Raw genomic sequence first — 13153 nt, 5'->3', positions numbered from 1 at the left:
CTCAGAATGGGAGAAAATATTTGCAAATGAAGCAACTGACAAAGGATTAATCTCCAAAATTTACATGCAGCTCAATAACAAAAAAACAAACAACCCAATCCAAAAATGGGCAGAAGACCTAAATAGACATTTCTCCAAAGAAGATATACAGATTTCCAACAAACACATGAAAGAATGCTCAACATCATTAATCATTAGAGAAATGCAAATGTTACTTTCTTAATAAGGCTGCCCTGACCTCCCATTTAATAGTGGAGCCTCCCTGCCACGCCTCCACCCCACCCACCCCGCATGCCCGCCCTTCACAATCCCTCCCTCTTTCTCCGTTCTGGAAAGTTAGCTCCTGAGGCAGGCAGGGATCTCTGGCCTTTTGGTTTGCTGATGTATTGCAGGACCTGGAGCAATGCCTGGCATTAAAAAATGTGGAATAAATTGTTGGATATAAAGTAGTCTTTACGTCTAGTTTGTTTTGATAAAACTTGTCGTTTAATGAAGTAAGTAGAGGTTTGTTTCGATGTTCTTATCCCTGACAGTCAGTATAAATAAAGACTTGTTACTTACATAACCTGTTTTGCTTTTTTTTTTTGGCTGAGCCATGTGGCTTGGAGGATCTTAGATCCCCAACCAGGGATTGAACCTGGGCCCCGACAGTGAAAGCGTGGAATCCTAACCACTGGACCGCCAGGGAACTCCCTTGTTTTGCTTGAAAAAGAGCTGGTTATGTCTATTTGTATATTGATCATTGTGCTGTTTTTCTTTGCATAAAGCGAGGTGCTCAGTCCCCTCTGATCTTTCTCTACGTGGTGGACACATGCCTGGAAGAAGACGACCTCCAAGCACTCAAGGAATCCCTGCAGATGTCCCTGAGTCTCCTTCCTCCGGATGCGCTGGTGGGCTTGATCACGTTTGGGAGGATGGTGCAGGTCCATGAACTCAGCTGTGAGGGGATTTCCAAGAGTTATGTCTTCCGGGGGACGAAGGATTTAACTGCAAAGCAGATACAGGTTAGTGCCTTGCTTGTCCCCAAGCAGGACAAGGCATGTTTCTTAAAAATTCATTAGGACAAAGGGAAAAAGAAGTCATTCACTTGTAGTGTTAAGGGAAATGAGTCTTTCTGGTTTGTGTAGGACATGCTGGGCCTGACCAAGCCTGCCGTGCCCGTGCACCCAGCGCGCCCAGCACAGCCGCAAGAGCACCCTTCCATTTCCAGCAGGTGAGCTTGGACGTGCACATGCACAGCGGCGGCCATGGGTGGGAGGGAGGGACAGCAGGAGGGCTTTTGTTTTTTATTTTTAGAGGGGAAAAAAAGACTTAGCCTAACCAATATTTAATGTTTAATAACAAACATGACAAGTCAGTGTACGTTTAAAATTTATAACTGAGTTAATATATAAATATATATATATATACACACACACATACACGTGGGGCAGATTTGCTCAAAATATTTTTCCTGTTAGAGTTGTATCATCACAGAGGTTTTGAGACCACTGTATGCAGTCATTCCCCTCTTATTAGATACATGGCTCTTGTCCTTTTTGATTTTTAAGTAAAGCTGGGGAAACTGGAAAGGTTCCTGTTGGGTGTCTTCTAACAAGCCTGAGATCGGGCACTTCGTTTACATGGCCCGCTGTGCTCCTAGGGCTGCCCAGGGCTGGGTTAACGGTGGGCAAACATGATAAGATGCTTTGCTGACATCCCTGGCACAGCCTCTTCTCTAAGAAACTGGTGTTCCTCCCTGTGTGACTCCCAAGATTCAAGAGAAACGCAAATGGAGTCTTCAGAACGATGAAGATTGTCCACGTCCATGAACCTTACATGGACTGAGTTCATGTTAGCATGTCTTTAGGGTTTTTTTGCTGCTTAAAATTTAATTAAACTGATTTGCTCCTATTTGAAATTGATTTTTTTTCCATGCTACATATGCAGGTTGCTGTATATAAAATAAAATTGCTTTGAGTTTTTTGTGTTTGTAGTTAGAGACAACTTTGAAGGAAAAAAAAACTGCAAGTTTTTTCTACTCTGATACTTACTTTGAAGAGCAGTAACTGTGTCATGCAGGCTGAAGACCGGAGTACTTTATTAAATCAGGCTTGACGTGTCCATTCAAAATCATGCAGATTTCTGCAGCCCATTCACAAGATCGACATGAACCTCACTGATCTTCTTGGGGAGCTGCAGAGGGACCCATGGCCCGTACCTCAGGGGAAGAGACCGTTGCGATCCACTGGTGTTGCTTTGTCCATTGCTGTTGGCTTGTTGGAGGTAACTCAGAATTTACTGGGACCTGTCGGACCACACATGGTTTCTCACAGAAGGTGTGTTTGTTGGCCTTGTCTGAAAAATCAGCTGTGACCGCAGTCTGCTGGCAGTGTTAATTTATCAGAACGTGGTTCAGTGATTATTATTATCCACACTGAAGGAGCCCTTGGTGTTTTGAAAATACAAAAAGTTTTCATGAGAAACACAAGGCCATTAGGGCACGAGGATCACAGTAAATAAAAGTGTGCCAGACCCTCGGGTTGGAAGAGAGAAGCTGCTTCTCGGCAGCATCATCTGCGTTTTGCTGCAGTATCATCAGTAGTCACGACAGCTGAGGACAACTCAACATTTGGAGCACTTCTGTGGGAAACATGCTTGGGGTGGGCTGTATGTTCCTAAAATGCTGCCACTTACTGCTTTAGGGCACTTTTCCAAACACGGGAGCCAGGATTATGCTGTTTATTGGGGGTCCCCCTACCCAAGGACCTGGCATGGTGGTTGGAGATGAACTAAAGGTTCCTATTCGTTCCTGGCACGATATTGAGAAAGATAATGCCCGCTTCATGAAAAAGGCAACCAAGGTAGGTGCTCCTTGCTCAAGGCTGTAAGTGTGGTCACCCAGGTGGGGTGTAGGCTGCCCTGGAGTGACAGCTGCTCTGCTGAGGCCATGCTTTGTGGTCAGTGAGTTCCTCTTGCTGAGATGACCTTCCAGATCTTGGCTGATGTTAAGTATCTGTCCCAGTTCTGAGACCTTGGTTAGAGTGGGTGGCCCTAAAACTGCTAAAAGTGTTTTGAGACTGAAAACTGCAGTTTTATTTTATTTGGATGTTATGAAAGAAACTGTCTCTATATTCCTCTCTTTGATCACATCCCTGTGGTGTAAGGCACGCCTAGTGAGTGGTGTTGCTGTTCCATAAAGATAATTTTTCTCTCTTTGCAGCACTATGAGATGCTTGCTAACCGAGCTGCTGCAAACGGTCACTGCGTTGATATTTACGCTTGTGCCCTTGATCAGACTGGACTTCTAGAGATGAAGTGCTGCACAAACCTTACTGGGTATGTGGCCAGTGAACCCCTGGGAAAAGTGAGAGTGCTTATTCTAAGGAATGAGACGTGAGTGATGGAACTGTGGGAATGGCCAAGGCTGGCTCAGGTGGCTCTGGGCTGCGGTTTCGGTGCCTGGGGAGGGTGTGTGGGCCTCCTGGAGGAAGAAGCTGTGATCAGAAGGAGGTCAGGGTTCACTGTGAACTTGTCGTGTCAGAGTAACTTCATTTCTTAGAGTTGTTGCAGACACCAAGGCAGGAACGCAAGCATGGAGTATGTGGCCTTCAGCACTTCCTTGTGAGAAGGGGGGAAATAGGCTGAATGCTAGAGCAATTAGGAGCCCCCTCACTTGGCTTAGTAACTGCACCTCGTGACAGCCGGCACTCACTCAGCCTGGAGGGTGCGGTGCAGGGCGGGCTGGGAGCCCAAGTCCTCAAAGCGGGATGGTGCCCGGCCAGCCACCTTTGGGGCCCATGGGCACACTCGAGCCTCACCCCAGACCTCCTGAATCAGAGGCTGAGGATGCAGCCTGGTGGTGGGTTTTAACAAGCTCTCTGGGGATTCTGGTGAGAACCACCGATGGCACCACTAGTCTGAAGGCGCTGCAACATCAGAATCACCCGGGAACGTTCAAAACTACTTTTGGTCTGGGTCTTGTTCTTAAAGTCGGATTTAATTAGCATGGTGCCTGGCCTGGGCATCAGCATATTTAAAAGTTCCCGAGCGTTTCTGACGTGGAGCAGAGTTTGAGAACGACTGGTGCGGCCTCTTTGTGCTCCAGGCATGCCTGAACACAGACGGCATCTGGAAAACCTGCATTTGTGTGCAAGTCCCCTGGGGTCTTGTTCACATGCAGCTGGAAAAGCAGTGGCAGAGAGCTGTGGGTGGGCCTGGGGTTCTGCATTTCTAAGGAGCTCCCACGCGGTGCTGCGGGTCCTCACTGAGTAAAGGGGAGGGGGTAGAACCCCTCGTCATCTGCAGCTGTCCTGGGGACCAGCAGGCGCGTGAGGTGATAGAGGACCAGTGATGTTGACCTGGCTGTGCTGGTGAGTTCACTTTATACGCTGGACTCCCCCCAGTGCCCTGCAGGAGTTCTTGTCTTGGAACATCACAGGAAAACTTCCATGTGTTTGTGAACACCCCTGAGCTTATACACCAGAGTTCATGTGTGTGTGTCTCTCCTCTGTGGAGAGGGACCAGCACTTCCCTCACACTCTCAGTGAGGCCTTTGACCCCTGAGTGATAGTATTTAGGGCACATCACCTGTTGCACAACTATAGTATCAGGGAAATGTGTGAACAGTGACACTGAAAAAAAAAAAAGACTTAGAGGTTTCGGTTGATGGCTTGAAGTGAGCCAACCGTTTGGGATGACTTCCAGCAAAGGCGAGGTGACCCTGGGCTGTGTTATGGGGTCCATTATCTCCAAGGAAGATCACAGTCTTGGTTTCCTTGGGGCTAGTCACACCTTATCCAGATTATATCATCATTTATTTTTTTAAACTTTTAATTTTGAAACAACATATTCACAAGAAATTGCATAAAGTGGTACAGTGAAGTCTGTCCATGCTTTTCATCTAGCATCTCCCAGTGGTAGTATCTTACATAAATACAGTACCATGTCAGAACCAGAAAACTGACTTGGTACAGCACAGTTAACTATTGATACATCATGGACCGTACTTGGCTCTCACCAGTCTGTACATGCACTCATTTTAAAAAATCTGTGTGCATGTCTAGTTCTTTGAAATTTTTATCCTCTCTATAGGTTTGTATAACCACCACAGTAATCAAGATACAGCACTGTTCTAAAGAATTCTATGTTTAATGTTTTAAAAATAGTGTCTTTCTTGAGTACAAATTGAACTGGCTTTTTTCCATTATCAGTAAGTGATTAGTAGCACCTCTATGGACATGCTTGCTTTTTTCTTCTTCTCTAAAATAATTGTTCATAAATACCCAGGAAGCATCTAAATGGCTTTGAGTCATCCTAAAGGTTCACTTTCTTTTTCCTTTTTTCTTTCCTAGAGGCCACATGGTGATGGGAGATTCTTTCAACACTTCTCTCTTCAAGCAGACATTCCAAAGAATTTTTAGTAAAGATTTTAATGGCAATTTCCGAATGGCATTTGGTGCTACGTTGGAAGTAAAGGTAGAATAGATTTCTAAAACCTTAGTGAAAGAATAGTGTTCTTACTTGCTTAGTAGTCATAGTTGGGGGAGCCTCACCCTCATCTAAAGATAAGTTTAAAAGTTCCTAGCAAAATAATCCCAACAAAGTATATTCATTCTGTCCCTTTGCTTCTCAAGAATGACCTGCATATTTATCAGTGCTCTAAACCATGAGATGTCTGCTCTCCCTGCAGGGAGAGCAGGCCTTACAAAGGTGGTGGGCTAAGTGCCCACCCAGCCACCGGTTTGTGTTTAGTGCCTGTCTGCAGACTAGCCAGGGCGCTCTAAAATGGGGCAGCATTGTGAGTTTGGCTTTTGTTTTTCCACTAGGGACTGATCTCTCTACACGCTTGATTCTGAGTCATTGAGAAAACATTCAAAAGGGCCATTAGAAAATATGATGTCAAATATTACTTTGCAAATTGGCAATAATCATTAAATCATCTAGGTTGAACTTTAAACAACATTGTCAAATATTTGAGGTTTTTTTTAAAAGATGAAGAAGGATGGACTTTGCTGAAATGAATTCAGATTTAAAAGTCTGAGTATGTTGGCCTCGTTATTGTGTCGGAGTTCATAAATTAAGTATTTTTAAAGCAACACAAAACAGCATATTCCCTGATTGACATTTGTAACTAGCGACAACAGGTTTGTGGCACAGGAGAAGAATGCAGTAGTATTGGTAGAATTGCTCTCTTCCGTGTGCACGATAATTTCAGAGTTGAGAAGGCAGAACATGCTGCTGCATCTTTGGAACAAAGATAACTCTGTTTCTAAAGGAGGGTTTTATTAAAGTTTTAATCAGTTCACAGCAGCCCTGGAGAAGCATATACAAGCTTTTGCATGCTAGAATCCCTGTAGGATTTTCCCTTGGTGGAATAATAACCCTGCTGTTTTAGTTGTGTCCTTTGTGAGGGGGTGGTTCTTGGTGATTGTTAACTGTCTGCTCTTATGTAATTCTGCCTCAGACCTCGCGGGAACTGAAGGTTGCCGGAGCCATCGGCCCTTGTGTGTCTCTGAACGTGAAAGGACCGTGTGTGTCAGAAAACGTAAGGAAAACTTCTCCATCACCCTCACCTCCTGTGCCTGGGATTTGACCCCTTAGACGTGTCGGGCCTGGATGACCTTGCATTGTGTCACCTGTTGGCTTGTGTCTGTGGTGAGGGGAGAGGGGTAACTCACTGACGCCCACGGCCCTGAGGGGTAGTGTCATTTCTGTCTTTCCATCCATTGGTCTGAACGGTCAGGAGAAAGCTGAGGCTCAGAGAGGTTAAGTGTCTTGCTTAGGGTCAGAGATGACAACGGGGGAGCTGGGTAGGGACCAGGTTCCCCACCCGACTACCCTTGCTTGGGTGGCCGCGCCAGAGAGCCACCAGGCGTTGCATTCTGTGCAGCACAGTCCTGCAGGGACAGACCCGTGTGCTTATTGCCCTTGGAAGGGCTCCCTCTGCCTCGCTTCGCAGAGACCGTTTTGAGCTGGGTGGGCAGTGGGTGACACTGTGGCGCATGCAGACTGCGGTGTTTCTTGAGTGACAGATTTGAGTACATGGAACGAAGTTCAGCTCTCACTAGGTGGGGAGATGGCCTTGCTGGTGGCCCACTTCCTCTGATGACACTTGAGCTGCCAAGTGTACACTTTTGGTCCAGTGAGGCCTGTCCAGGGTGGGTCTGGGCTGGGTTGTCACAGTCACGTCCTTCCCTCACTGGCCTCTTCAACATGAGGCTGGATGGGAGAGTTGGGCGTGGGCTCAGGGTGCAGGTGTGGCCCTGACGAGGTGCTTCATGGCTCCGGGATCCAGCGTCTCTGTCCGGGAAATGAAGGCAGTAATGGGACCTACTGTACAGCACTGTTGGGAGGACTCCACGAGCAGCCCAGGTGAGGCATTTAGAACAGTACCCAGGATGCCCACACTGGGTTTCACCTTTCCCATTGAAGTTTTTGTCCTCATCAGCAATGAACACTTGTTAGTGACTACTTAGAGTAAGTTTTTATTGAAGTTACCAGAGGCAGGTGGTTTGAGAGGATATTCCTGTAACCCTCTGGGTGAGACAGGTGGTTGCCCAAGCCCCTGTGGTGAGTCCCTCGTTACCCCCATGTACTCAGGGACATGTACTCTTGTTTCTTGGCAGGGCTTTGGGAGGTTGCCCTGTTCCAGCATATTCTCCATAGACTTAATATCTGCCTAAGAAGGTGTTATAACTTAGTACCGCTGTTCCAGGATCCAGTAGGGATCAGCCGTGAAATTTTTGGATTGGGGGTGGAGGAGGCAAAGGGGAGGAACGTACGGTTTTCAGACACACAGGGAAGTTTTGAGAAGAGCGTAATGAGTCTGTATCCCCACCACGTAGAGTCGGTAATCGTTGACATTTTGTCATAATTGCTCTGTCCTCGTTTTGGCCACATTTGTGTTATCTACCTGATTTCATCTATTTGCCATATTCTTTTATCATATCAATATTTTGCCTTTGAAAGCAAGTTGCAGACGTCTTGACACTTAGTCTGTCAGTGTTTCGGTGTGCATTTTCTGAAGACGGGTCTTCTACGTTATTCTCAAACCTGAGAAAACAATGATTTCCTAATATCATCTAACATATAGTCGTATTCTTTCCCTAATTTCTCTCCAGATGCCCTTTGCAGCTGTTTTTCCTCTCTAACCACTATTGTATTTGATAATACATATCCTCAGTCTTTTAAGATGTAGGATGGTCTTCCTGTCATTTTATTTATGCTTTTTGCTTGTTTTGTTTTGTTTCGTGATGTTGGTCTGTTGAAGAGACAGTGCCAAGTGCCAGGAGTCTTCTGTAATCGAGTGTCTCCGTATGTTTGTTTCCTCGTCTGACTTGTTTTCTGTCCTTGCTGTATTTGCTGTGAAGTGGAGGTTAGATGAATGATTAGATTGGGGATAAACCTTTCTGTCCCCCATGGTTCCTGAGTGATCTGTGTACCTCGTGCTGAGTTGTGATGAGGTGATGACTGTCCTTCAATTACAGGGGCCCGTTTCCTTTTTGACATTAGCAGGAGATCTGTTGAACAAGATTGTAGCACAACATGAGTATCTTGTTTGCCAGCAGCCTTTCACCTGATGGTTTTAGGTTATCCATTGATTATCCTGAATCAGTGTATTTGAATCACAATAAACTGGTGATTTCCTAATTCCATCTTTACAGTTCTTCTGATCAAGGCAGGGTAGATGCTTACATAAGGAATTTGTGTATTAGTGAGAGAATACAATGCTTGTGGGACTCTGGAGGGTTTGTGGCCATGCTTGGGGGTTGGTGCTATACGGGAGGGAAATTTTTCTTTTTCCTCTACCCATCTTAGTTTCATTGGCTGGGACCCTGCAAATTAGACTGACGAAACACAGCTTAACAGGAGAAAAACAAACAAGTTTATTAATGTGTGCATCACACACATACACAGCACGTACATACTCAGTGATGAGAGTCACTCAAAGAGGGGGTTAGACCTTGGGATTAGTTGCATCTTAACAATAAATGTTCTTTTACAATAAATGTGTAGATAAGTGACAAGACAAAGGAAAGGGACCTTGATCTCCTAGGGGTGGCAAATTGTGGAAGAGTAGACAGATGGGGGAGATGATGGGAAAGGAAGGTTGTTTTACCAAGAGTTGTTACATAGATTCTTCTGGTGCCGCCTCTGGACTGATAAGCATCTAGCGTTGTCTTTGGTGGTTAAGAAGCTCCTGCCTTCCTGGTAGGAGGAGGATAGAGAGTTTTCTTATGTCTGCTTTTTAAAAATTACCTACAGCTTAAAATAATCTTTATGCCAGCCTGGCATATTTTGGGTGACATGCTCTGAATCCCCTTGATTTGAAATTTTAACAGGTTTCATATTAAAAATGGAGTCAAAAGGTGTGGAGAGAGATTTGAGAGAAGCGATTAGCAAGGCAAGAAAGGGGGGCAGACCGCTCCTTTTACTTCCTTGCCATTGTTCGTGGTTGCAGCCTTCACTGTCCAGCAGATGTTATGTGCCTCTTTTAGAAAAGGCCCTGAAAGGGAAGGTGAACACTTAGGAATCCATCCATCTCACGATCTTGCTTAGGAAAGACTCGTGAAACACAAGGTGTCCTCCCCAGCCTCCACCATAGAGCTGTGACTCTTCCCTTTCTCCTCTGACCATCACCTTCCTGAGATTGCTGGTTCTCTGGCCAGGGACCTGGGCTCCTGGCATGGCTTTGTAGAGAGACCGGACTGGTGTCAGCTGTACTCAGCTGACAGTATACAGTTTGGGTGGATTCAGAGTAACAGAAGAGGTATCATGACTCTCTTAATGCATAATTGTATTACTTTCTAAGGATCGTATCCCATATTGTAACGAGGTGTTAAAATGTATAATATTTGCTGTCTCTAGAATGATCAAATGTATGTTTCAGAGTCTAGTGATCTTCTTGGTTAACGGTTCTAGGTATTTGACACCTGCAGACTTTTCTTCTAGATGTCATGCTTAAAACAGTGATACCCTTCATGTTGTAGTGAACTTCTTATTTATCGCTGGGAGCCATTCAGCTAGTCAACACAAAGCAGCCTTCACATGATTAAAATCTCAGTTCTCTTACCAAGAATTTATATGTAGCTTTTGCATAAAGGAATTGGGTTAAAAATTAATATTTAACAGCTAAAGTTCTGTAATTATTTCTTGTTCTAATAATGTTGGAAGAAGTACATAAATCTTTCAAGCTAAGCAGGTAATTCTTTTTCTTTTCAAGTATTTACTTCTTCCCCATCCCTGACTTGATTCTCTCAGTTGACATCAGTGTTATGTATTGTGTGTGTGTGTGTGTGTGTGTGTGTGTGTGTGTGTGTGTAGAGATAAAGCTCAACGACATAATGAAAACTGACCAGAGTTATGTATTGTGTGTGTGTGTGTGTGTGTGTGTGTGTGTGAGTGTGTGTGTGTGTGTGTGTGTGTGTAGAGATAAAGCTCAACGACATAATGAAAACTGACCAGAGTGCCAATATAAAAAACCTAATTGTAAAGTACTGTAATAAATGTTAAACTTTATTCTGGTCTGTAATTGTACTTTTTTCAGTGGAATTTAAATTTTCTTTTTTTTTTTTTTCCTTTTTTTGGCCGCACTGCGTGGCATGCGGGATCTTAGTTCCCCGACCAGGAATGGGACCCGCACCCCCTGCAGTGAAAGTGCAGAGTCCTAACCACAGGAACACCAGGGAAGTCCCGAAATTTAAATTTTCATGGGGAATGAGATATTCTAAGGGACCTGCCCTTCTCAGAGTCAGTGCTTTTCATCAGCAGGTAATCACAGGAGCATCTTTTTTGTTTCATTTCTTTTTAATCCCTCTTCTCTCCCCTAGGAGCTTGGTGTCGGTGGCACGAGTCAGTGGAAAATCTGTGGCCTGGATCCCACATCTACGCTCGGCATCTACTTTGAAGTAGTCAATCAGGTGGGCTCATTTTTTTTTTTTAATTATTTATTTTTATTTATTTATTTTTTGGCTGCACTGGGTCTTTGCTGCTGTGCGCGGGTCCTCTCTAGTTGTGGTGAGCGGGGGCTACTCTTGTTGCAGTGCACGGGCTTCTCATTGCGGTGGCTTCTCTTGTTGCGGAGCACAGGCTCTAGGCACGGGGGCTCAGTAGCTGTGGCTCGTGGGCTCTAGAGCGCAGGCTCAGTAGTTATGGCAAAGGGCCTCAGTTGCTGCGCGGCATGTTGGATCTTCCCGGACCAGGGCTCGAACCCGTGTCCCCTGCACTGGCAGGCGGATTCTTAACCACTGCACCACCAGGGAAGCCCTGCATTTTTTCATGAATAGTCGCGTCTCAGTGTTGTGTTTTCTGATTAGTTACAGACTGGTGGCCTCTGGTGTCTTTCTCCACAAAGTGATACTACTTTGGGCTTGTGTTTGGCCTGATCTTAGTCTGACATCATCTTTATTATTCCTTCCAGGGTTTGGTCAGAGTCAGACAGCAAACTGCTTTTGTCACTTTGTTGTTGAACTGATAAGGTCATCAGAAGAGGAATGGCTTTTGCCAGCCATCTTAATGTTGGTGAATTTTTGAGTGTGTCAGTTTTTCCCCAGTACTTTATTTTTTAAAATTCAAACGTACAGAACGATAAGTAGAATTGTACAGTGAATACCCAAGTATCAACCACTCAGGTTCTGTAACTAACATTTTGCTCTGTTTGATTTGTTACACATCTAGCCATTCCCCAATTCATTGTGTTTGGATGCATTTCGAAGCAAATTGCAGTGATCAGTGTCTTTCATCCCTAAACCCTTCAACACGTATATCAACTCACGTTCAGTATTTATTTCCATATGGTTCTCTTTTTTGAGGTAAAAGTTGCAAACAATGAAATGCCCCGATCTTAAGTGGACCATTCAGAACGCATCAAGAACTTTGTGGTCACCGCCGTGTCGGTCGTCTTAGGACGAGTGCACAGGCTCTGTGACCACTTGTGTGGGGTCATGCAGTGACAGTAACGGGTGCTGGCCTCTCATCCTGCAGCACAACGCCCCGATCCCGCAGGGGGGCCGCGGCGCCATCCAGTTCGTCACGCACTATCAGCACTCCAGCACCCAGCAGCGCATCCGCGTGACCACCATCGCCCGCAAGTGAGTGGCCCCGGCTAACTCTCCGCTGAACCTCTGGCTTTTTGTTATGGAGAGAGAATCTAACATCTAGTAGTTTATCTTTGTGATTCCTCTGAGTGAATGGTTCTAACCAGCCTTCACTGGCTCATTTGATCAGAGCAGGATAGGGAGGAGGCACTGCCGGCTTTAGAAGACTCTCCTTTCAGTAGGAATAAGTTTATTAAAAATTATTTTTCATCATTTATGAAATAAGTGACCCATAAATATACCCTCCTTATAAAAGATTCAAGCAGCACATAATTATGTAAAGAATGGGTCTCTCCCACTCTCCCCAGAGGTAAAATGCTATCACTGTACTGACATGTAACTTCACAATCCCATTTCTGTGCAGTTATAGACCACGTTTGTGTATTATATACATGATGGCTTACGTGAAGATATTCATAAGCTTTTCTCAAGAATGTGTCAAGGACACCTTCCATGTCAGTGCATAAAAGCCTCTACCTCATTCATTTTATTTTATTTTATTTTGAAAAAAAAGTTTTTGGAAGTATAGTTGATTTACAATATTATATTAGTTTTAGATGTATCATATAGTGGTTTGAAACTTATAGATTATACTCCATTTAAAGTTATTATAAAATGTTGGCTATATTCTCTATGCTGTACAGTATATTCTTGTAACTTATTTATTTTATACATAGTAGTTTTTACCTCTTATGCTCCTCCCCCTTTCCCTCTCCCCACTGGTAACCACTAATTTGTTCTCTATATTTGTGAGTCTGTTTCTATTTTGTTATATTCATTTGTTTCATTTTTTAGATTCCACATATAAGTGGTAACACAGAGTATTTAGTAGTTTTCTTTCTCTGTCTGACTTATTTCACTAAGGATAATATCCTTCAGGTCCATTCATGTTATTGCAAATGGCAGAATTGCATTCTTTTTCATGGCTGAGTAATATTCCTCTGTGTGTGTGTGTGTGTGTGTGTGTGTGTGTGTGTGTGTGTGTGTGTGTAAAAATACAGGGACAGATTATGTGTGTACACACACACACACACACACCCTCGTCATGTATCCACGTCTGTGTCTTACTGGAGAGC

At 44.5% G+C, this 13153-nt stretch overlaps 1 protein-coding gene across 3 annotated transcripts in view; it reads left to right on the top strand.

Moving 5' to 3' along the window:
- The window catches only part of SEC23B (SEC23 homolog B, COPII coat complex component), a 37023-nt gene that overhangs the window by 9044 nt on the left and 14826 nt on the right, over positions 1 to 13153 (top strand). For all 3 annotated transcript variants that reach the window (XM_007114749.4, XM_007114748.4, XM_007114747.3), the window contains exons 5-13: positions 768 to 1004; positions 1128 to 1213; positions 2121 to 2265; positions 2685 to 2843; positions 3203 to 3318; positions 5334 to 5457; positions 6446 to 6526; positions 10812 to 10901; positions 11965 to 12071. In XM_007114749.4, the coding sequence (XP_007114811.1) occupies positions 768 to 1004; positions 1128 to 1213; positions 2121 to 2265; positions 2685 to 2843; positions 3203 to 3318; positions 5334 to 5457; positions 6446 to 6526; positions 10812 to 10901; positions 11965 to 12071 (1145 nt within the window). The remainder of the gene's footprint in view (positions 1 to 767; positions 1005 to 1127; positions 1214 to 2120; positions 2266 to 2684; positions 2844 to 3202; positions 3319 to 5333; positions 5458 to 6445; positions 6527 to 10811; positions 10902 to 11964; positions 12072 to 13153) is intronic.

Source organism: Physeter macrocephalus, chromosome 14 (genome assembly GCF_002837175.3).
Source record: "Physeter macrocephalus isolate SW-GA chromosome 14, ASM283717v5, whole genome shotgun sequence".
Classification (NCBI taxonomy): Eukaryota; Metazoa; Chordata; class Mammalia; order Artiodactyla; family Physeteridae; genus Physeter; species Physeter macrocephalus.
The sequence above is the reverse complement of the archived record's forward strand: the minus strand, read 5'-3'. Positions and strand labels throughout refer to the sequence as shown.